Source organism: Primulina tabacum, chromosome 18, assembly GCF_025594145.1.
Source record: "Primulina tabacum isolate GXHZ01 chromosome 18, ASM2559414v2, whole genome shotgun sequence".
NCBI classification, from domain to species: Eukaryota; Viridiplantae; Streptophyta; class Magnoliopsida; order Lamiales; family Gesneriaceae; genus Primulina; species Primulina tabacum.
The window spans coordinates 28,107,484-28,131,940 of NC_134567.1; the positions used below are offsets into that span (position 1 = coordinate 28,107,484).

Consider the following 24,457-nt stretch of genomic DNA (forward strand, 5'->3'; position numbering starts at 1 on the left):
CTGCTCACCAATCATCCCTATTGTCATATGATTAAATTATTATAAAAATATTATTTTTTTAAGTTTGCAAGTAAAAATTTGGCACAAAACTGAAATGAGAACATCTACACATTAATTTTATGAAATGAATTTTTGTTCTGATTTGATTTGATTCGATTAATAAAAAATATTGGTTACCACTGTAGAAATGCTTTATGTTCGAAGAAAAACACACCCAAAAAAAAAAAAAAAACCACAAAAGAGGCCAAGAAATATATCTAGATCAAATAGCTAAGTCAAATACAGGTGTTTCAATTGTCACCATGAAGGCCATTTTAAAAAGAATTGCCCTGATATGAAAAGGAAGCCTCGATCCAATGTAAATGGTGAAGCAGCCATAGCCTCAGTAGAAGCCCTTGTAATCTTTGGTCAACATTCAAATAATGATTGGATTCTTGATTCGGGATGCACGTTTCACATGTGCCCAACGAAATCTTCAAAAATTTAAAAGAATCTAACGAAGGATTAGTGCTACTGGAAAACAATAAGCCATGTAAAATAAAAGGCTCTAGTTCTATCAGATTGAGAATGCATTATGGACAAGATAGGTTTCTAAATCAAGTGAAGTATGTCTCTGAATTAAAAAGAAACTTAATATCTCTACGATTGGTAGTCATGAAAGTCATTAAGAAAAACTCCCTCCATGTACTCCAAGGGAATACTGTTGTAGGGGGGGCTGCTATGGCATAAGAGACGACAAACAAAGAAAATCTTGGTATTTAAGGCTTGGCCATGTGGGTGAAAAAGAACCGATGGAATTATCCAAACAAAACCTACTGTGTGGAGACAAAATTCAAGGCTTGGAATTTTGTGAGAATTGCATGCTAGAAAAAGCAAAGAAGATGCAGTTTGGCCAAGGTAAACACACGAATAGTAAGCCTCTTGAATATGTACATTCGAACCTTTGGGGGCCCTTAAAGACAGCAACACATGGGAGAGGAAAGTATTTCATGTCCATAGCAGACGACTATACAAGGAGAATTTGGGTGTATGTACTGAAGACAAAGGATAAAGCTGCTATGAGATTCAAATAATGGTTGCAAGCATCAGAAAATAAAATCGACTTAAAACTCAAGCATCTTTGTCCAGATAATGGACATATTTTTTCTCATAATCATTTAAGGAACTGTGCAGGTTGAAGGGAATCACAAGGCATAGAAGTGCTGCTAGTAATCCATAACAAAACAAGGAAGCGAAAAAGATGAATCGTACACTGTTAGAACGTGTGATATACATGATTATAAGTGCAAGTCTTCCAAAATCATTTTGGGGAAAAGCTATTCACACATCATATAACCTAATTGATTGATGCCCCTCAAGTGCAATCAACTTTAAATAACCACTGGAACTTTGGGCATAAAGACCAGTTGAATACTCGCACCTTAGAGTATTTGGTTGTTCAGCATACGCACATGTCACAAGCAAGACAAACTAGATGCAATGGCTTTGAGATGCATTTTTATAGGTTATCTAGATGGAGTTAAGGGTACAAGATCTGGAACTTATAAGCCTCTAGGCAAAGGTGTTTTAATACAAGAAACGTCACATTTTATGAAAGCAAGATGGGATATGGATTGAAATATAATTGTACTACCATATACAAAATAAGTTATCATGAAACCCTAATTGAGGTGGAAACAACCAGTAACTCTCCATAAAAGGAAATTGAATAATAAACTAAAACTCATGCAAAAACTACATAACATTACCCATCAAACCACGATCCTCGAACATATACTCTAGCCAAAGACAAAACAAGAAGATAAGTGAGGCCTCCACAGAGGTATGCACATGCTTATCTAACTTGGTATGCATTTACTGTAGCTGAAGATGTATAATTCTTTGAGCCATCAACCTATGAGGAAGCTGTCACATGCAAAGAAAAAGAAAATTGGCAAGATGATATGAATAATGAAATAAATTCACTCGTGAAAAATAACACGTGACTGTCAGTGGAAAGTGTAAATGGTTATACAAACTGAAAGTAGGCTTGCCAGGGACAGAAAAGTTCAAGTACAATGCAAAGTTAGTTGCAGAAGGATACAATCAAATGGAAGAACTAGACTTCAGTGAGATCTTTTCTCCAATGGTCAAGCATTGCTCCATAAGATTAATACTTGCCTGAGTGGCTCACTTGGATATGGAACTTGAACAACTCGATGTAAAATCAACATTCCTTCTTGGAGATCTTGAAAAGGTAATTTACATAGGCAAACCAAAAGGATTTGAGACTAATAGGTCTGAGCAGAAAGTGCGTTTTTTGAAAAAGATAACTTTATGGGCTAAAACAAAGCCCAAGGCAATGGTACAAGCGATTTAATGAATTCATGTAAAAAAATAATCTTTAAAAAGAAAAGAGCAACCATGAAAATTGTGTTTGCTTTAAAAGGGAAGAAAATGGTGTGGTGACTTACCTTCTACTGTATGTTGATTATACGTTCATTGCAAGTGTGAGCAAATTGGAGATACAAACACTAAAATAACAACTTAGCTTGGAATTTAAAATGAAGGACCTGGGAAAGGCCAAGAGAATCCCAATAATGAAAATTTCAAGGAAAAGGGAATGAAAAAGTATGTTTTTGTGTCAAGAATCATACATAAAGAAAGTGCTTAAACGATTTAATATGCATGAGGCTAAGACAGTAAGCACACCTCTCACTCAACACTTCAAACTCTCAATTGTACAATCATTGACAACTGGAGATGAGATGATGAAAATGATGCATATTCCATATGCTAATTTAGTGGAAAACATCATGTATGAGATGATGTGTAGTCGACCAAGCTTAGCACATTCAATAAGCTTGATCTCCAGATTTATGGCTTACCCTGGGCACAATCATTGGAAAGCCTTAAAATGGACATTAAGGTACTTGAAAGTAACTTTGAAGGGAGGATTGATGTTTAAGAATCAACAGGAAAACTCAACACAACCACTTGAGGGTTATGTGGACGCATACTTTGCTGGGAACTTAGATACCAGAAATTTAATAAAAAAATATGTTTTCACTCTATTTTGCACTGCCATCGGTTGGAAAGCTTCACTTCAATCTGTGGTAGCCCTATCAACAACTGAAGCAAAGTCCATAGCTGTTACGAAGGCCATCTAGGAGGCAATTTGGTTGAAAGGCCTCATAGCAGAACTTGGAATTCAACAAGAACATGTTGTGGTAAACTGTGATAACCAAAGTGCGATACATTTATCGAAGCACCAGATATTCTATGAGCGTTCAAAGCATATTGATGTCAAGTTGCATTATGCAAGGGATATTATCTCTAAAGGAGAGACAATACTTGAAAAGATAACAACGGGTGACAACCTCGTAGATATGCTGACAAAGTCACTGCATGGGATCAAGTTTACATACTGTTTGAACTTTATTGATGCAGTGGTTCAGGAATAGTTAATGATGGAAATGGTGAGTAGCCAAACTTGAAGACAAGGTGGAGATTTGTGAAGGTGTGTCTCACAAGTCGGCATCTTGGAAAAGCCTAGCATAACTACCAAGTGATTGGTTAAGTACAAGCCAACTGCCAGGGATAATTGCACAAGAAACTGATTGGTGGATCACTGTTATAAAAAGTAAGATGGAATGCTTGTTGAGAGGCCTTTTTTTTAGAAATCATCACAAGAGATTACAGCAGAAATCGATAGAGAACAAGAGAGATCTGCAGAGGATAAGATTGTATTCTTTGTTCTTGAGTGATATAAGCTCTCTAATTGTAATACATGTTCATCAATAAAAATGTCGGTTACCATCCCATGGATGTAGGAGTATTTCGTCGAACCGCATAAATCTTCTTGCATATTTTCATATTGTTGACCGGAGCCAAGCCCCTTTTGTCGCTCACTATCAAGATTTCAACGTCGACGCATGTTTCACCCCGACTCAGTCCACCGACATCGTCATTAGTTGTTTCTACTAAGTATTTAGTTTTGAGTATCCCAGTCTGTTCCAAAAAAATTGTGGGACGCTACCCGATATCTTACATGGTGTGTGACTATTGTTCTAGCCCAGCTACTAGGAAACCCGATTGCTTGCTCAATTAATTGTTGAGTTCTATATGTAAAAGGGGAGAGGGGGAATTGTCATGATAAATTATGAATTGCATTATTACGAAAAATAATGAGGTTTATCACATATATTGTAATTGGGGTTAGAAGTGCATTTTCTCAATCAAGAATATACGATTGGATTTCAGAATTATTGAGATTTTTTGAGTTAATTAAACCTTGGACGAATGATGTAGAGCGAGAGGTTGGATTTTTTTTACAAAAATTAAATTAAACAAAAATATGACTATAGCTCAACAAGGTTTATTTCATCCTATCCATGTGGGAATTGTCTCCATGATAGGATGGATGACCAAGATTCGACCATGCATATATAAGACCCACTTTTTTTTGAAATTTTATATGTGTCAAGATCTTATCCGTTGAAATGAAGTGAGGGATAGTGCTCACATAGGTAGGATCTCATTAACCGCTAAATAATTTGAATGGTTTTGAAATAAATGAGAACACTTGCCAATTCGTTGACTCCATTGATTGAACTACTAAACTTAGTCGAGTTCACTTCTGAGTCCGTCTCGGTTACGAACCACACATATCCATTTATATCTTCATATATTTGTTGTATAAGGTCGAGGTGAGCATCTTTTGGTGCTATGAACAAAACTTCATGTATTTGTTTTATTTATCGTCTTTTAATTAAAAATAATTATGTCATTCATATCCTTCAATTTTTTTCCGTGTTATAGATCATTATTAGAGTAGGTCTCTTGTGAGACGGTCTCACGAATCTTTATCTGTGAGACGGGTCAACCCTACCGATATTCACTATAAAAACTAATACTCTTAGCATAAAAAGTAATATTTTTTCATGGATGACCCAAATAAGAGATTTGTTTCACAAAATACGACCCGTGAGACCGTCTCTCACAAGTTTTTGTCTCATTATTATCTTATTTAATAAATCAAACGATGACTAAGAGTAATATTCATGGGATAAACCGTTTATCATTTATGAAATTAAAGAAATAAACACCCATCACAAACTCAATATATGAATTTAGATTGTTAATTTAACCTTCGATTTTTCAATTGTTTGTATACAAAACTTCACATTATACAATAAAGATGTGATTGGTATATTGGAAAATAATAACGTAGAAATTGAATCAAATTTAGAATTAAATAAAAATGAGAATGGAATAATAAGTATTCAATTCCAATTATTTATACTGAAAGAAATGAAAGAAAAAGAAGATAATGAAAATATTTTTAATAATCAAATATTTTTTAACTACAAATTTAAAATAATAGGTAAAGCGTTATTATTGTTATTATTATTATTAAATAATAGAAAATAATTATCGATGTTCTATTAGTTATTATAAAATTATTGTTACACACTTTAACTAATCTAAATATATGATAATTTAAACTTATATAATAATAATATAGAAGTTTAGATCAGTTAAAAGTAAACTAAATATAGGGTTTTTTATTAAAAAAAAACATTTCATCTCATTCTCTATATACATGTCGGATGATATTGGAACGAGAACGTAACAATAAAAATAATACAAATGAAGATTAGCTGGAAGATGTCCTCGAAAAGATGATATTCGAGTTGGTGGAATACAAGAGATCTTGATCAATGATCAAAATTTTGATTCTCTCTAACTACACCTTATTCGGTGGCCTGTCGCGCAGAGTTTGCATATTATTATGTTAGAATGATTGTTTATCCATTACATACCAACGATAATGATTGTGGTTTCCTATGTCATTAAAAAAGAATAATTAGATATAAAATCTTAGTCAAACAAATTTTCTATTCATAATGTTGGGGTGCAATAATTGTTAATGTTTGTTAGAGTAATCGAAACATGGTGTTTGAGTTGCTGTACGGTTTAAAATATTTGAGTTGTATCATTGCCATCAATTATAGCTTTTGGTAAAACGACAAATGCTCAGTCCTACAATTGATATCAAATCCAAGGTCACATATTCTATTTTCATTGATTGGAAGAGTTAATTATTAGGAAGAAGATTGATGGGGTGCAATAATTATCCATACTTATTAGAGCAATAAAAATGTGGCGCTTGAACTGCTGTACGATTTGAAGGATTTGAGTTGCATCATTACCACAAATTATAAAATTTGGTAAAAAGGCAAACGATGTGTCCTACATGTAAAAAATAAATAAATAAAATACGATCTTATAACGCACGCGCGCGCACACACACTTAAATATCGAGTAGGCCATATAAAATAATGGCAGTTATGTGTGTCTTTTTTGACGTTTATGCAGGCATATAATATTACAATATCTTGTGTAATACCAAGATTATAAAATTAATTAAATCGAATTATGTCTTTATGAACAAAATCCATGGTATAAAAATTTACAATCATATATATATATATATATATATATCTTGCCGATGCAGACCTGTCATGCGGACAAACAGTAGTCAAAGCAAATTAAACTTTGCCTAATGACATTTAAATATGTTAAAATCCAAATCAAGCAGAACAAAAACATTACTAATCAAGAAATTATAATCAGAAAAAATTAATAAAAGTAATTAGCATCTCAAATTTTTTTGAAGGGTATTTTTATATAAAAGAAAACACACTGACTTTACCACGATGCTTTAACTATAAATTATTATAGATTTTATGAAAAGTAAAAAAAGCATTAATATATATAAAACTGGATGGGAGATTTAAACAATACTAATTAAATAGCTAATTACAGTTAATTCTACTTGCGTGTATAAATACCACATACAATCTAAAGAATTTAACACAACAGTTTCACATTATCAATCCTAAATATTTATATTTTTAATGGATTTCATAATTGCATTAACCATTATTCTTGGTGTTCTTCCAATGAAATCAAATGGAGCAAATAATAGTTTTGGTCAATATTATACATATTTATGGGGTACTGATCATTTCTGGGTTGATCCTCAAGGAACTGAGGTGCAACTTAAGATGGACAAACAATCAGGTTAATTGATATGATTTTTTCACTATTATATTATTTCCTCATTTCGATCACTCTTTCAAAAAAAAAAATCTTCGAGTTTGTCTCATATTACATATATTAATACATCCGAACACGCGTTGTATGCTCATATATACAATATTTTTTTCCGCTGCAAATAGACCAATCCAAACGTGTGATGCTTGGGCGGTTGTGTTATTTTAAATATTTGAATTGCATTATCATCATCACAACAATTGATATCAGAACAAAGTCATGGATTTAGTTATCATGATTTGCAAGGAATGCAATTATTGTAATGTTGATTGCTTGGGTGCAATAATTGTCTTTTATGGGAGATTGGGTGACGCTTGAGTTACCTACTATTTAAAAGATTTAAATGCACTGATATCACCAGCTATAGATTTCAGTAAAATAGCAAAACCCTCGAGTGCCTAATAATGAAATTAAATATAAGTGAAAACTTAATATGAAACAATGTGAAAAAGATCGCTTTTGTCTAAGATTAGTATATTTTGAATTTTTTTACAAAATATGTGTTTTTTCATTCTATGTATAGGTGCTGGATTTAAGTCGAAATCGGATTTCGGATCCGGGTCGTTCCTTATAAAGTTGAAGACACCAGATAAGAAAACAAAGGGGATTGTTACATCCTTCTATGTAAACTGCTGAATTGTGCTATCGTTTCTTTGATGATCGAACATGACATATATATATGTGTGTGTTACTCGTGTAATTGGCAGTTGACTTCGGACCCAGATGATGGTAAACCTGCAGGGAACCATTTCGAGCTCGATTTCGAGTTTTGGGGTGTGGACAACAGGTTACAAACGAATGTTTTCAATAACGATGGTGGGAACAGGGAGCAACGTTTCCATCTTTGGTTTGATCCATCCAAAGATTTTCATACTTACCAAATTATTTGGAACTCGCACCAGATAGTGTAAGTGTCTCAATTTTATGTTGTACAAATGAAGCTTAAGTTCTTATTAAAAGAAGACAAATGCCGTTGAGTAATGATATCTTAGTACTCATAATTGTTGGATTTGATTTCATTTTAGATTCATGGTGGATAACATTCCCATAAGAGTATTCAAGAACAATACTGCAAAAGGAGTGACTTTTCCAAACAAGTCAATGCATGTAGAAGCGAGCATATGGAATGCTCCATTCGCCGGATCACCGGTTACATGGAGCCAAGCCCCTTTCATAGCTCATTATCGAGATTTCGGTTTGGATGCATGCTCGGCCCCGGCTGGATCCGAGGATATTTCGCATTGTTCTTCGCAGCGGTATTTTTGGAACAAGCCTGAATATTGGGAGCTAAGTGCAGAACAAAGACAAAAAATGAATAGACACAGAAAATCTTACATGTTTTATGACTATTGTGCCAGTAAGACTACTAGGAAGCCTGAATGCTCACTTAATGAGCAGTTTGTTGAAAAGTAAGACTACTAGGAAGCCTGAATGCTCACTTAATGAGCAGTTTGTTGAAATAAAAAATTTAAGTATAACAGAATGTTTCACAATTTAATTTGTTACAAGGTCCTATGAGAGACAAATTTAAAGAAACAAACGGAATGTCGATTTTAATTTTGTACGTGTGATGATGTGATATTTTTAGTCATATAATCGTGACTATGTGACATGATCGATTTTAGTCTTTCTAATCTAAATCACGTAATTAAATGACAAAAATCATGTTAATTTTTTTACAAATACATGGTTAAAAAAATCTCTCATACCGTGCACATCTTTTTTGTTAAATTTTGTAACACTTGAACATCTTTTTTTTTAACCCTATAAATTCACATCCGCTATTTTTGGTATACTTTGAATAAGTCCCAAAAGTTAAAGCAAGATTCTGCAGACTACGAATACTTGAACATATTTTGATCGCGATCGTGGATGCGTACGTCTGAGTGATACCATTTGGGTCGATTAATAAGATAGACATCGTATTTTAAATGATCGATTGGTCCAATTTATTTTTTACCAAAAACGTCATGAGTGAACAATTGTTTATTAGATCAAAATGATTTTATAGAATAAAAGTGAGGATCAGAAGGGAATAACCAAGTCCCTGTATCCCTTATATTACATTTATTTATTTTATTAACGAAAAATACATTTTGAAAAAAAACTATAGATTTAAAAAAAAAATTGCCTACGAAAGAAACCGCAGGGATATACACGTAATTTACTACAACCCCTTCTTCCTCGTTTTGAACCCCTCAATTTCGATTAACTCGAACTAGTCTCGCGATTGCTTTGGCTTTCCTGCAGTTTCCCCACATTTTATCTAGGGTTTCAGGTAGTCTCCGTCATTCTCTACGTGGATTATATAATATCTATCCTGATTGTTGAATCCTGTTTATTCTGTCCAGCGACTGTGAGTTAGTGATGGATCTATAGTTTTTTTCTGATTTTTTTTATAGAAAAGATCTACAGTTTTAAATGTTGTACGAGTGTAAGTTTTCTGTTCTTTTCTCCGTTTTCTCTCTTGTTTTGCTGAAAGTTACTGATGAATTTGCTCTGAACAGCATTTTCGGTTAGAGACTAATTAATTGTCAGTAGGGATACTTTTTTGCTATTTTTACCGGTTTTTTTCTTCAATTTTTGTATTAAAATGCTAAGATCTCTTTCCCCCCTATTTTTATTAATGATTTTTGCTAAGTACGCTTTATATGTATGCAAATTTTATCCTAGGAACTTGATCCAAGATGTCTCGAGTGTATGTTGGAAATTTGGACCCTCGAGTCACCGAGCGCGAGCTTGAGGATGAATTTCGAGTGTTTGGTGTCATCAGAAGGTAAATCATGCGACTAACCTTATGATTGGCTTTATTGTAAAGAAGCCAATTTCAAATCACACAAAAAAGGTATTATCTTTGCTCGGATAGATTTCTCATTATCTCTTTAATGATGTTTCATGCAGCGTGTGGGTTGCAAGGAGACCCCCTGGTTATGCTTTCGTTGATTTTGACGACCGAAGAGATGCACAAGATGCCATCAAGGAACTTGATGGTACTCTTTTAGGGTTTATTAGTGTACATATCTTGTAGCAGTTTAGCTAGTTTAGGGATAGTTACCGCATTTCTATTATCTGTTCACAGTTTTAGCTTCTTTTTGTCATGCTCTGTTCACCCAACAGTTAGTGTGCTTAACAGAAGCATCTCTGCTACACATCTGTTGCTATTTTCTTTATTTCTATTATGTGATGGCCTATATTCACTCTATTGATTGCTTTATTTTTTTAATTTTGTGAATTGTGACCCAATTATTTTTGCTTGGAAGTAATATACATCTTGGTTTGAAGCAGGAAAAAATGGCTGGAGAGTTGAGCTTTCACACAACTCCAGAGGTGGTGGCGGAGGTGGTGGTGGTGGTGGTGGTGGTGGAGGTGGTGGCGGTCGCGGTCGTTCTGGTTCAGATTTGAAATGCTATGAATGTGGTGAGCCTGGCCATTTTGCCCGTGAGTGCCGAATGCGGGGAGGTTCTGGAAGACGTAGGAGTCGCAGCCCTCCTTCTAGATATCGCAGGAGCCCAAGTTATGGTCGAAGGTAGTGATGGAAAGTTCACTACTAATGGTTATTATGATACTCCAGTTATAATTTTTTATCTGATGTGTAGATGTGATTTCTTTTTATGATTCCATTTCTGTTCTTCTTGGGCTTACAGTCCTCGTGGTGGTCGTTCACCCAGACGTCGCAGTTTGTCACCCAGGGCTCGCAGCTACAGCAGGTCACCAATTCGTGGACGAGATGAAGTGCCATATGCGAATGGGTGAATTCCTTAACATTGTCGGACTTTATTTATTTTTGTTGTGATACGTGTGTGCTGTGTGTATTAGCGAGAGAATTTCCATGCCGGTAGTCTGATACAGAGATTAATAATTGATGGTATGGTCAAGGTTGTAAATGACGGGAGGCGGTGGCGGGGAGGTCGGCGACTGCCTACCGCCTCTGCCGCCCAGGCGGTTGAATTTTTTTAAGTATTTTTTAATAGATAATCATAGATAATAATGCAATATAAGAGGCGCCCAGGCGGTTGAATTTTTTTAAGTAATTTTTCATAGATAATCATGCAATATAATCACAAATAATCATCTTTTTTTTATGTAAAATGTGCAATTAAATAATGTCTTCGTACAATATAATATCATCTAAATAATGTGCAATTAATTAGTTGACTTTGACTAGATTTTTAAAATTGTTGACTCGGTTTTAAATTGTTGAATAGGTTTTTAAAATTGTTGACTAAGTTTTTAAAATTGTTGACTAGGTTTTTTAAAAATTGTTGACTACAACTTAAAAATCTTGCTCGCCCGCCTAGCTTGCCTGCCTAGCCCGCCTGCTTGCCGCCTCGACTCGCCTTGACCCACCTCCCCAACACCGTATAGTTTCGGCCTCCTAAAACACCCGCCTCATGCATAGGCGGTGCGGTCGAGAGCCGCCTACCGCCTCGACCGTCATTTAGAACACTGGGTATGGTTCTTGTAACCAGTTAACCAACCCAAATTTTAGCTGTGTGTTCTGACTTGCACACAAGCTAAGAAATTATTTTTAACTTCCACGGCCATATTTCTAGGTCCTAGAATTTTGTCCAACTTAGGAATAGATATCATCACATCTAGATTTATATGCTGTCTTTTAATTGTTATGTAGGAAGTTACTGATATAATGTTTTCAGGGACTAATAAGAAGATAGGTAAATACTACATCTCATTACTGCAAGCTGATATGTTTTAATGTTATCTTTGAGATAGCCTTCAGAGCGGAAAGGAGTGTATGAATGATTATTTCTCGGATGGATAAGAAATTTGTAAATAATTTCCTTGTGATATTAAGTTTCTGGATCAGTCTTTTTGGCCTTGTGATCTATACTATTACATGAGTTGATATTGCTATTCTACTTGATTCAGATTTGCCTTGTCCCTTTTATGCAGAAATGGCGTCAGGGCCGAAAGACGTAGAAGCAGGAGCTGAGCTTGGAAGACTAAATAAGAATTTTAGATATATCCTGAAATGTTTGGAACTGTGTGTTTACTATGCTTGGATTTAGTTACGACTAAAGCTAGTGGGCCGATGCCCTCTGCTTCGACTCGTGGATTTGGTTGAGTGTCTTTACTACTTCAGTAGTAAGTTTGTCCTTTTCATACTGTTTTCCCATCTCAGTTAACCATGGACCATCATTTGCGTAGTTTCTTATTTTCATTGAATCTCATGTTATCTATTAAAAGCTCCTGATAGAACATTGCTAAAAATTCATTATTTTGTTTCTGTGTCGAGGTGTCTTCACGGTTCTGCTTCATTGGTTTTTGTGCATCTGCACTTCTGCTTTCGTTCTTCACTGTCTTCTGTGTGATCTTCAATTCGAAAGATTGTGGATCCCAGCTGGCTTCACACTGCTACGTGCTACTTTTGATTGAATATCTGCGGCTTTGAGCGCCTCGCCTCAATTTAGTTAATGATATTTATATGTGGATGAAGAACGGCTCCAAACGCTTCCGGCAGGTTAATCAATCCTGAACGTGAAACATTTACCAATCGGCATATTCTTGGAACTGTCGTTAGGTTATTTTGGTTTCCAGTTCTCCGTTGGAAATGATGGTCGATGGATGAAAAGCTACTTAAAATCGACACAGAAAGCTTTTGTGCGACGATCTATGATGACAACAAAACACCAATTTTTGCACCAATTCAATGCATTCTTCTCTGAATGCTTTTGTTTTTGTGGCCCCGTATAAAAATTTTAATTTTGGTCTGATAAACAGAGCTGTTTGTAGGTGTAAGAATGTGCTTAAAGTGAATGGTTAGCTAATTAATTGTATTTACTGCAACATATGTTTTACAGTATAATTTCTAAACTTTAATCACAAAAGTTGAAACAAAACCACGGACGCAAGGGATTCCGAAATGGACTGCGGAGTGAGGCATTGATGTTCAGTGCACTAAAATTGGGTACAATGTTACAACACAACAAATATATATAGCTTATTATTTTTTAGTAGGTGGACAATTTGTGGTGTCAAACTGCATCTTTATGTTTTAACCGAAAAAATAAATTTGTTTTTAAATTCAAATACTAATCCAAGTCAGATAGTTTGTTAAAATATCAAATGTTCAAATTTTTTTAATGAAGTTGGTGAAGTTCTTTGAGGCGTTAGTTATAAACTCGATACGCCATTCGTTGCATTATATATAGACACAAAATGCCACCAGTACGGTAGAGGGTGGATGGGGTACGTGGTGGAGCGGATGATTACTACCTCTACCGCACGCTTGCAACAGATCCACGCCCACCTCCTCACGACGGGGCTTTTCCATTTTTACCCCTCCCGCTCTAAATTTCTCGACTCTTGCGCTGGTTCCGCTCTCCCCTATGCTGCCGCTATCTTCACCAGGATTCCTCTCCCTCTCACCAATGACTGGAACGCCATTATTCGAGGCCACGCCCAGAGCCACCATCCCATCAACGCTCTCGCCACCTGTCTTGCCATGCTACGTGCTTCATGCAGACCCGACGCTCTCACCTGCTCCTTCTTCCTCAAGGCCTGCGCCCGGGCTTTGGCGGCAACCGAGGCTTTTCAAATGCATGCTCGAGTTCTCAAATCCGGGTTCCAGGCTGATGTTTTGCTGCAAACTACATTACTCGATGCGCAAGCTAAATGTGGGGAGTTGGACAATGCGCTCAAACTGTTTTATGAAATGTCGAGTAAAGATATCGCCAGTTGGAACGCTCTTATTTCTGGGCTGGCGCAAGGGAATAGACCCTTTGACGCTCTGGAGTTGTTTAAGGAAATGGGGACAGGGGTGTGGGATGATGCCCAATGAGGTCACGGTTCTTGGTGCACTCTCCGCATGCTCGCAGCTCGGTGCAGTCAGAGAGGGTGATGGAGTTTATGAGTACATTAGAAACAATAGGTTGGATGAGAATGTGATAGTTTGTAATGCGGTGATTGATATGTATGCGAAATGTGGGTTTGTGGATAAGGCATACAGTGTCTTCGACGGAATGAAGTGTCGTAGAAGTGTGATTACATGGAACACCATGATCATGGGCTTTGCAATGGATGGTGATGGAGTGAGAGCGATACAACTTTTTAATTGCATGGATGGAGGCAGGCTTGGGGGGCCGATGCCGGATGATGTCACTTATTTAGCTGCTTTATGCGCTTGTAATCATGCAGGGATGGTGGAGGAAGGATTGAGGGTTTTCAGGTTGATGGATAGACATAGAGTGCGCAAAAATGTGAAGCATTATGGGAGTGTGGTGGATTTGTTGGGAAGAGCTGGCAGGCTAGACGAGGCATATGAGATTATAGTGTGTATGCCCGTGTTTCCAGATGCAGTGCTTTGGCAAACTCTATTAGGTGCCTCTAAAACACATGGGAATGTTGAAATGGCAGAAAATGCATCAAGAAATCTGGTGGAGATGGGATCGAGTACTTGTGGGGATTTTGTGTTGTTGTCCAATGTGTATGCTGCACAAAAGCGATGGAATGATGTTGGGAAGGTGAGAGGGGCAATGATGAGTCGGGATGTTAAGAAGATTCCTGGATTTAGCTATATTGAAGTGAATGGTGCAATATTCAAGTTTTTTAATGGCGATAAAGGCCATCCAAATTGGAGACAGATTTATTGGAAACTAGAGGAGATCAGTATCCAGCTACGAGATTTTGGATATGTTCCGCAGACTAATTTTGTGCTACATGATATAGGAGATGAGGAAAAGGAGAACGTACTTTGTTACCATAGCGAGAAGTTGGCTGTTGCATTTGGTTTGATTAGTACAGATGAGGGGACCTCCCTTAACATATATAAGAATCTTAGGATATGTGGGGATTGTCATGTGTTGATAAAGCTCATATCAAAACTTTATAGTCGGAAAATTATTGTGAGGGATAGAACTAGATTCCATAGATTCGAGGAGGGGTCTTGCTCCTGTGGAGACTATTGGTAGATATGCTGTCAGTGTTTCTACTTTAACATGTAAATCATCTGTAACATCCGGCCTAGATCTTTTGGAGGGAATTTCTATCGGCTTCTGCCAAGAATTTGAAGTTCTGGGCAGTTCATATCCTTGGATTGTACCGGAAGGTGCTTACTTATAGTTTACCGAAATTGAAATCTTCTTTGCTAGCTCTTCTTTACAAGCATATCATCTTCATGAAGGACAATTGGCTTTTTTTTCATAACTTTCGAAAAATAATACCTTTTTGTGTCGGGGCTTGTGTTAAATAACGATAACTATACTGACTCCAAGTTTTTGAATGGTACGAGTATTCAAGGTTGACCGATTAGAGTCTCTCTTCACAGAGATGATATACTAAAGAATATTTGATCGATCAAAACTTGCACTGTGAAATCCTTAATAAAAATATGGTTTTGTAGATCCACAGATTATGTCACTCGCAATATAAAACGTTGTTAAAGTTAGCTACGCTCTAACAACACAATGAAAAACAGTAACACAATCAAGAATAAACCAACAACTGAAATATGAATTAACTAAATCAGAGTTCGGGGTAGGATCCCCTTAAATCCCAACAAATATTTAAAGTTAGCTACTAGAATTCATAGTAAAAATAAACGCAACAATGTTTCAAAGATAAAAACTAAGTTAGAAATACTAGATTTGATGAAAAACGCAAAGACGATGCCCGGAAAATTGTCGAATCTGCAATCCAAGCGCGAATTCCTATCCAAGGCTTGTGGTGGCTGCTGAATAATTATGCCTTCCCCCCAAAAACGTCCAATATCCCTTCCATATCATGCACATCCAGAAAATAAGGTAAGGAATCGGCCAAAAAATCTTGCCAAAAATAGGTGGCGCTCGGGTGGTAGAATATTGCCGCTCGAGCGCCACATCCTCTGTAATATGCTTGGTAAGTGCGGCAATCGCGCTTGGGCGGTAATATTTCACCGCCTGAGCGTCGAGTTCTCTGTGTGTTTATTCTTCTGAAGGCAAATTTTGCGCCCGGGCGGTATAATATTACCGCCCGAGCGGCATACTTTCTGGAAATTGGCTGCGCGAATCACTTCTCGCGCCCGAGCGGTAAATTCTTGCCGCTCGGGCGCCAGCCTTTCTGCCCATTTTTACACATTTTGCTCCGATTTCAGTTTTCCGGTCATTTTTCCTGCAAATTTACCACACCCAAGTGAGACATGATTACATGCATAAGCTTACTCTAAAATGAACAGAATGTAAATGAAATGTACGCTTGCACAATGCAAACACACACAAAACCAATGCAGTAAAACACGTGAAAACCACACCTATCAATATTCCCTCCTGAATGTCAATGTCAGTTAGTTTAAGCAAGAGTACAAATGGAATGACGTGAATTTGTTTTTTTCATTACCTCTGTTAAGCACTTGATAAAATTATGAGTGTTCTCCAAATCTTTTTGTACTACACTGAGTTTGAACTTCAATTATTTGAGGCTCAAATCTCTGTCAGCTCCATGCAAGCAACCTTCTTCTAATCTTAGTTTAGAGACAGCTGGCTTGCTGCTGAAACTTGTGGATGTCTGAGTATCTAAAGCTATGACTAATTCTGTCACCACAGTACTTGCATCTCTCGGTGTTATATTTAAATCATATCTGCTTCATTCTCAGTTGCCTTGATCTTGGGGTTATGATTAGGGTTATGCGATTGCTTTTGGTTCTAAAGGAACTGAGAATTGAATATCTACAAACATACACTTTCCTTGATTAGGTTATACGATTAGTTCGGAAACGTTGCAACAACTGAATCTTGATGTCTGGGTTTAAGCTCCAATGGCAACAATGCAAAGGTAGTGAAGGGTACAATGACAAGCTGTCGTGTGTTTTTTGGCATTGAATTTTTATGGGCAGAACACTAGCAATCTTACATCTCGATGCATTTCGTTGGTATTAACTTTCAGATTGATGGGTTGAAGTGAGCACTATGGCTGTAAGGCCAACCCTTATACCTATGTTATGAACTTCTAGTGTTCGGTGTCATCAGAAGGTAAACTCATAAGATTTTTTGGTTTCCACGATATTATTAATGGGCTAAGAATGTGGTGTTTAACTATCTAGAGTCCTAATGTTCACACCGCTGAGATTTTGCTGCTGTATTTGAAAATTCTTGGTGATGAAGAGATCTGGATTTTGTTTTGTTGGGTGTTTATCTCTTGGTCATATAATTACACACCAAATTTCTTGTTCATTTAAAATCTTGCTGTTAAATGAATTCAACTTATGCTACCTTGTAAAAAGATGGTTCAATAACTTCTCCCTTCCTTTGGTTCAAACAAGGGGTTCAGTTTCCCTGCTTGGCTTCTTATTTAGATTGCAAATCATTTTTTTAATAGTATTTGCATTTCAAATCATGCAATTCCACATTAATACTTGTTTGAAAATGATAAGAGGCTTTTTTCATATAGGAGATGAATTAAGCTTTAGTGAAAAGAAAGGCAGTTGGCTTGAAATCACACTAAACGAAACACTGCATACGAAAAATGGTATTATGTTTGCTTGAATAAGTTTCTAATAATCTCTTTTGTTTGATGTTTCATGCAGCATGTGGCTTGCGAGGAGAACCCCTGGTTATACTTTCATTGATTTTGATGACTGGAGAGATGTACAAGATGCCTTGTAGAGTTTATCAGTATGCATATCTTGTAGCAGATTAGCTAGTTTTAGGGTTAGTTATTGCGTTTCTATTTTTTTGTTCTGCTATTTGACGCCCCTGTTAGCGTGCCTATCTAATAGAGGCACATCCGCTACCCATCTGTAGCTATTTTATTTAGTTATATTTCGTGATGGCCGATTTTCACTCTATTGATTAGCATTTTGAAGTGACCCAATTATTTTTGCTGGAAGTAATATAAATTTTTGTTTGAAACAGGAGCTAAATGCTGGGGAAGTTCTGGAAGGCGTAGGAGTCGTAGCTCCCCTTCTAGATATCGCAGGAGCCCGTGTGATGGTTGAAACCTGAAGGCAGTGATGGAAATATCAGTACAAATGGTTATTGTGACACTGCAGCTATAAATTTTTATCTGATGTGTAGATGCGATTTGTCTTCCTTTATCCGATCCCATATCTGTTCTGTTTCGACTTACAAACCTTGTGGTGGTCGTTGTTTGTCGTTGGGTTTTATTTTGTTGCCAGTTTTTCATTATAAATGATGGTCGATGGATGAAAAGCTACTTATAATCTCCAAAAGCTTGTGTGGCAATTTTCATTAAAAGCTTTTGTTTTTCTGGCCCTTTTGAATTTTTTTTATGTAGGGTTTATGCAATATTTTTAGGCTGAAGAACAGAGCTAGAAGATAGAATATGTGTTTTCTCAAGCTTGTTACTCTTTATCGTGTGCAAGGTGTAAGAATATGTTAAAAGTCAATTGTTTATGTTATGAAAAAGTAAAAATTTATGTTAAAAAGTAAAAATCTCAAACTCTCAAAATTTATCAAACTACACACTTTATAATATTTTTCTCTCTACTCAATTGTGATTTTCTTCACAAATGAGATATCTATTTATAGGAAATATTTACAAATAATCCAAAAATAAAATACATCATTACCTACATCATCACACACTAATTTTCAATATTTACAACTCTTATTTTCAACATTCAAATATTCAACATTCAAATATTCAATACACACATTTTAAATATATTTTTCAACACTCCCCCTTGTGATGATGATCATAATGATTATCTTCATTACGTGTTTTTATACTGCCTCGTTAAAAACCTTACTAGGAAAAACCCATTGGGATAAAAACCATAGCAAGGGAAAAAGAGTGCAGTCACGTAAACTCCCCCTCATGTTGACACGAACAATTCTTCACAAATTTCGTAGATTGCGCATCCCAATATTATATATATGCTTTCTGAATATTGACGTAGGAAGCGTCTTTGTGAAGAGATCTGATGAATTTTCACTTGATTGAATGTGACGAACATCAATACATTTATTCTTCTCAAGCTCCTTGGTGAATGCGAAGAACTTAGGAGGAATATGTTTAGTTCTGTCGCTTTTTATGTATCATTCTTTCATTTGAGCAACACATGCATCATTATCTTCATATAGTATCACAGGCTTCTCGTCGAATGATAATCCGCATGATATTTGGATATGTTGGGTCATTGATTTTAACCACACACATTCACGACTTGCTTCATGTAGTGCAATAATCTCGGCATGATTTGATGAAGTTGTTACGAGCGTTTGTTTCTGTGAACGCCAAGAAATTGCAGTGCCTCCACGAGTAAAAACATATCCAGTTTGGGAACGTGCCTTGTGTGGATCAGATAAGTATCCAGCATCGGCATAACCAATTATACTTGGATTAGCATCTTTTGAATACAAAAGTCCCAAGTCTGTCGTTCCTCGTAGATAACAGAATATATGTTTAATTCCGTTCCGGTGTCTCTTTGTTGGATATGTGCTAAATCTTGCCAACAAATTTACGACAAAAGATATATCAGGCCTTGTACAATTTGTAAGATACATAAGGGCACCGATAGCACTTAGATATGGTACTTCTAGACCAAGAATATCTTCATCTTCTTCACATGGTCGGAATGGATCATTTTCTATGTTTAATGATCTAACAACCATTGGAGTACTTAAAGGATTTGATTTATCTATATTAAAACGTTTAAGGATCTTTTCTGTATAATTTGTCTGGTGAACAAACATTCCACATTCTTTTTGTTCAATTTGTAAACCCAGACAATACTTGGTTTTTTCAATATCCTTCATTTCAAATTCTTGCTTCAAATATGACACAACTTCTTGAATTTCCTTATTCGTTCCAATGATGTTTAAATCATCAACATATACAGCAATAATTACGCATCCGGATATTGTTTTCTTAATGAAAACACAAAGGCATATTGAATTATTTACATATCCCTTTTTCATCAAGTGATCACTTAGTCGATTATACCACATTCGACCAGATTGCTTTAACCCATATAATGATCTTTGTAATTTCACAGAATAACATTCTCTGGGTTTTGAACTTTGTGCTTCAGGCATCTTAAATCCTTCAGGGATTTTCATATATATATTACTATCAAGTGATCCATATAAGTAAGCTGTAACAATATCCATAAGACGCATTTCTAAATTTTCAGATACCGCCAAGCTAATCAAATACCGAAACGTAATTGCATCCATCACGGGAGAATACGTTTCTTCATAATCAATTCCAGGCCTTTGAGAAAAACCTTGTGTAACAAGTCGAGCTTTATATCTCACTATTTCATTTTTCTCATTTCGCTTTCGAATAAAAACTCATTTGTATCCAACAGGTTTTACACCTTCAGGTGTAAGGACTATAGGTCCAAAAACATTGCGTTTATTTAGCGAATCCAATTCAACCTGGATGGCTTCTTTCCATTTTATCCAATCCTGCCGATTTTTACATTCACCAAAAGATTTTGGTTCATGATCTTCATTATCATTTATGATGTCGATTGCCACATTATAAGAAAATATATCATCAATTTCTTCTATATCTTTTCGGTTCCATATTTTTCCAGTATTAATGTAATTGATAGAGATTTCATGATTCTCGTCAGTTTGTGGTTCTGACAGAATATTTTCATCATCATGTGTTTCTTCAGGAACATCATTCTCTATTTTGTGATCATCATGTGTTTCTTCAGGAACATCATTCTTTATTTTGTGAGCATCGTGTTTCTCTATGAATTTTCTTTTTCGAGGATTTTTATCCTTGGAACCGACTGGTCTTTCACGCTTCAGGCGTTTAATGACATCATGAGTATCTTCAATTTGTTTCTTTGGAATTTCAATTCGAGCAGGGGCATTTGCAGCATGTATATATGATTTAGTTACCCCTTTTGTGTCAGCAAATGCATCTTGTATTTGATTTGCTATTCTTTGCAAGTGTACAATTTGCTGTACATCTTTTTCACATTGTTTTGTTATTGGATCCAGATGTAACAATGATGATACATACAATGTAATTTCCTTTTCGATATGTTTCTGTTCTCCCCCTAACATTGGGAAGATTTCCTCATTAAAATGACAATCAGCAAAACGTGTTGTGAACACGTCGCCTGTCTGAGGTTCAAGATATCGAATGATTGATGGACTATCATAACCGATATAAATTCCAACCTTTCTTTGAGGTCCCATTTTCTTTCGTTGCGGTGGTGCAATAGGCACATACACCATACATCCAAAAATTCTCAGATGAGAAATGTCTGGTTCTTTACCAAATGCAAGCTGCAATTGGGAGTATTTATGATATGCACTTGGTCTGATGCGAATTAATGAAGCAGCGTGTAAAATTGCATGTCCCCATATAGAAATAGGGAGCATTGTTTTCATAATCATTGGTCTAGCAATCATTTGCAGACGTTTAATCAATGATTCAGCCAATCCATTCTGTGTATGTACATGAGCAACAGGATGCTCAACAATGATTCCCATAGACATACAATAATCATTGAAAGTTTGGGAAGTAAATTCACCAGCATTATCAAGTCTAATTTTCTTGATTGTATAATCGGGAAATTGATTCCTCAATTTTATTATTTGAGCAAGTAATCTTGCAAATGCAACATTTCGAGTTGACAATAAACATACATGTGACCATCTGCTGGAGGCATCAATCAATATCATAAAGTATCTGAATGGTCCACATGGTGGATGGATTGATCCACAAATATCACCCTGGATACGTTCAAGAAACATTGGTGATTCAGTTTGGATTTTGGCTGGTGATGGTCTTATAATAAGTTTTCCAAGAGAACATGCTTTACATTGAAACTTATTATTCTGAAAGATCTTCTGGTCTTTCAGCAGATGACCATGTGTATTTTCTATAATTCTTCGCATCATTGTTGAACCAGGATGTCCCAATCGATCATGCCAATTGGTTAATATTGAAGAATTATCAACTACCATGTTTGATTCAATCGGACTTATATGTGTATAATGCAATCCAGTAAGGAGCATTGATAGTTTTTCAATCACATATTTCTTTCCTGATTTATATGTGATAAGACACATATATTTCTTATTCCCTTCATTCATTGTTTGAGTATCATACCCATGGGAATATATATCATTAAAACTCAACAAATTTCTTTTCGATTGTGGTGAATATAAAGCATCATTGATCAAAAATTTTGTACCATTAGGTAACAAAAATTGTGCTTTACCACATCCTTTAATCAAGTCTACAGGACTGATATTGTATTCACCGTTGTTTTTGTTGGTTTTAGTTCCAAGAAATATCTTTTATCTCGGAGGATAGTGTGCGTTATACCACTATCGGATATGCAAACTTCAGCTTTGCTCATAACATTTTCCATTTTTTGAACTTCAAAAAAATATGCAATGAAATAAAATTACTGGCAATATATATTTAAATATAACACATATCATAATTATACAATAAAACATTATATGGATACATGAAAAATAAATTATTGTACATTTATATTCTACCACTATATTGTTCATTTTCAGAGAAATCATTGAGAAAATCTGCAGCATCAATATTGTTCATTTCTATCCCACCAACATATTGATCATTTCCAGAGAAATCATTCATAAAATCACCAGCATCAAAATGAGTTGCATCACTCAAACGGTCACTGCGTTCAGTGAAGTTGGTCTCCTTTTCTTTCCCCTTTAATGATTCTTTATAAAGTTTACAAAGGTGCTCAGAGGCTCGACAAACTTTGGACCAATGTCCTGGAGTACCACATCTGTAACAAGAATTTTCATATCTTTTTGAGTGCTTTTCATTAACACTTGTATTCTCATGATGCCTTTTCTGTGGATGGTTTGGGACGCTCTTTTGAGATGAGTTATAAAAACAACTATCTCTATTGTTTTCAAAACCACGGCCTCGACCACGACCACGGCCAATTCCACGTCCACGACCTCGACCTCGTCCTCGACCAAAACCTTGTCTTTGAATTTGATTTTGGTTTCCAGGTTTAAATTCATTTTTACTTACAGCATTTACTTCTGGAAATGCTGTTGATCCAGTGGGTCGGGACTGATGATTTCTCATTAATAGCTCGTTGTTTTTTTCCGCCACAAGAAGACATGCGATGAGTTCAGAATATCTCGCAAATCCACGTACTCTATATTGTTGCTGTAGAGTAATATTTGATGCATGAAACGTGGAAAATGTTTTTTCAAGCATTTCCGATTCTGTGACCTCATGTCCACAAAATTTTAGCTGCGAGATTATTCGATACATCGCTGAATTATAATCGCTGACTTTCTTAAAATCTTGGAATCTTAACATATTACATTCATCACGGGCGGTCGGAAGTATAACTTCCCTTATATGTTCAAATCTTTCTTTCAATCCCTCGTCTAGATGTCGACGCAAAAATATAATGGCTTTTGCCTTTTCTTGTGATGTCGATATGCCATTTTCTTTTATTGTCTCACTTAGACCCAATGACTCAAGATGCATTTCTACATCGGGAGTCCATGGCATATAATTTTTTCCCGTGATGTCGAGCGCAACAAATTCGAGCTTTGTCAAATTTGACATGGCATTTGTAAAAATAAAAAAAACACACGAGGAGGATATTCTCCGATAAATAAAAGACTCGTGAGTATGATAACCAAAATAATTAAAAATAACCTTGAGAAAGCCATCTTCTTTTTTCTTCGAAAATTTAGTGAAGAATAATTTTTAGAGAAGAAGAGAAAGTTGGAGTGATTGAATGTGTTTATGAGATCATATTTATAGGGCAAAAACTAGCCGTTTTATTACCGTTTATGACCGTTGGTGTATAAAAAAAATAAAGGTATGTATTTGTATAATTTTATGGTAATAATATGGTGTATATAATATTAGACATATTTAAATAATTATGTATATCATATCACATTATTATAATGATGTGTCATAAGTTATTTTGTTTAAAAATCTTATAGGCTTTTATACTTGTCGTATCCCTTACCGGGAGTGTGGGATGTCGTCTTAACATTCTCCCAGGATTTATAACAAGTTTCTGAAAAATTTATTTTTATTATTAATAATAACATTATATTATATATTAAATATATACACAATAAATAAATAACAGTAAAATAAATATTATTACTTTTGTTACCTTTTTCTTCTGTTTGGAGCTTGAAAAAGGATGGAGGACTATTAGAGCTTCGTGCTGATAACGTGTTGTGAAAAAGTAAAAATTTATGGTAAAAAGTAAAAATCTCAAACTCTCAAAATTTATCAAACTACACACTTTATAATATTTTTCTCTCTACTCAATTGTGATTTTCTTCACAAATGAGAGATCTATTTATAGGAAATCTTTACAAATAATCCAAAAATAAAATACATCATTACCTACATTATCACACACTAATTTTCAATATTTACAACTCTTATTTTC

The 24,457-nt window shown here is 35.5% G+C and overlaps 3 protein-coding genes across 5 annotated transcripts; all 3 read left to right on the forward strand.

Annotated features, from left to right (window-relative positions):
* Positions 1–6,874: 6,874 nt before the first annotated feature.
* Positions 6,875–8,514, forward strand: LOC142532449 (xyloglucan endotransglucosylase/hydrolase protein 3-like). Its single transcript, XM_075638747.1, has 4 exons — positions 6,875–7,068; positions 7,625–7,725; positions 7,809–8,008; positions 8,127–8,514. The coding sequence occupies exons 1-4, from the start codon at positions 6,903–6,905 to the stop codon at positions 8,512–8,514; spliced, it is 855 nt and encodes a 284-aa protein (XP_075494862.1). The 5' UTR covers positions 6,875–6,902.
* Positions 8,515–9,243: 729 nt separating this feature from the next.
* Positions 9,244–12,991, forward strand: LOC142533659 (serine/arginine-rich splicing factor RSZ22A-like). 3 transcript variants are annotated; one of them, XR_012816788.1, is made up of 7 exons: positions 9,244–9,379; positions 9,775–9,877; positions 10,003–10,091; positions 10,384–10,627; positions 10,746–10,850; positions 12,013–12,204; positions 12,356–12,991. XR_012816788.1 is itself a non-coding variant. In XM_075640500.1 (6 exons), exons 2-6 carry the CDS (start codon positions 9,789–9,791, stop codon positions 12,050–12,052), a joined length of 567 nt encoding a protein of 188 aa, XP_075496615.1. In that variant the 5' UTR covers positions 9,244–9,379; positions 9,775–9,788; the 3' UTR covers positions 12,053–12,334. The 3 variants fall into 3 exon arrangements, 2 of the variants coding, with proteins under 2 accessions (XP_075496615.1, XP_075496616.1); XM_075640500.1 differs by lacking the exon at positions 12,356–12,991 and having other exon boundaries at positions 12,013–12,334; XM_075640501.1 differs by lacking the exon at positions 12,356–12,991 and having other exon boundaries at positions 10,387–10,627; positions 12,013–12,334.
* Positions 12,992–13,257: 266 nt separating this feature from the next.
* LOC142533658 (pentatricopeptide repeat-containing protein At1g34160-like) lies at positions 13,258–17,742 on the forward strand. The gene is given in 3 exon segments (XM_075640498.1): positions 13,258–13,879; positions 13,881–17,063; positions 17,618–17,742. Coding segments are annotated over 2 exon segments (1,725 nt in total). The 5' UTR covers positions 13,258–13,303; the 3' UTR covers positions 15,030–17,063; positions 17,618–17,742.
* The last annotated feature ends 6,715 nt before the right edge of the window (positions 17,743–24,457 follow it).

Bases quoted from the DNA above. Each gene is read 5' to 3' on its own strand.
- LOC142532449 (XM_075638747.1), top strand. From the start codon at position 6,903: ATGGATTTCATAATTGCATTAACCATTATTCTTGGTGTTCTTCCAATG. The intron at 7,069-7,624 runs GTTAATTGATAT...TTCTATGTATAG, and splicing joins TAAGATGGACAAACAATCAG to GTGCTGGATTTAAGTCGAAA. The intron at 8,009-8,126 runs GTAAGTGTCTCA...ATTTCATTTTAG, and splicing joins TGGAACTCGCACCAGATAGT to ATTCATGGTGGATAACATTC.
- LOC142533659 (XM_075640500.1), top strand. From the start codon at position 9,789: ATGTCTCGAGTGTATGTTGGAAATTTGGACCCTCGAGTCACCGAGCGC. The intron at 9,878-10,002 runs GTAAATCATGCG...TGTTTCATGCAG, and splicing joins GTGTTTGGTGTCATCAGAAG to CGTGTGGGTTGCAAGGAGAC. The intron at 10,851-12,012 runs GTGAATTCCTTA...CCTTTTATGCAG, and splicing joins GAAGTGCCATATGCGAATGG to AAATGGCGTCAGGGCCGAAA.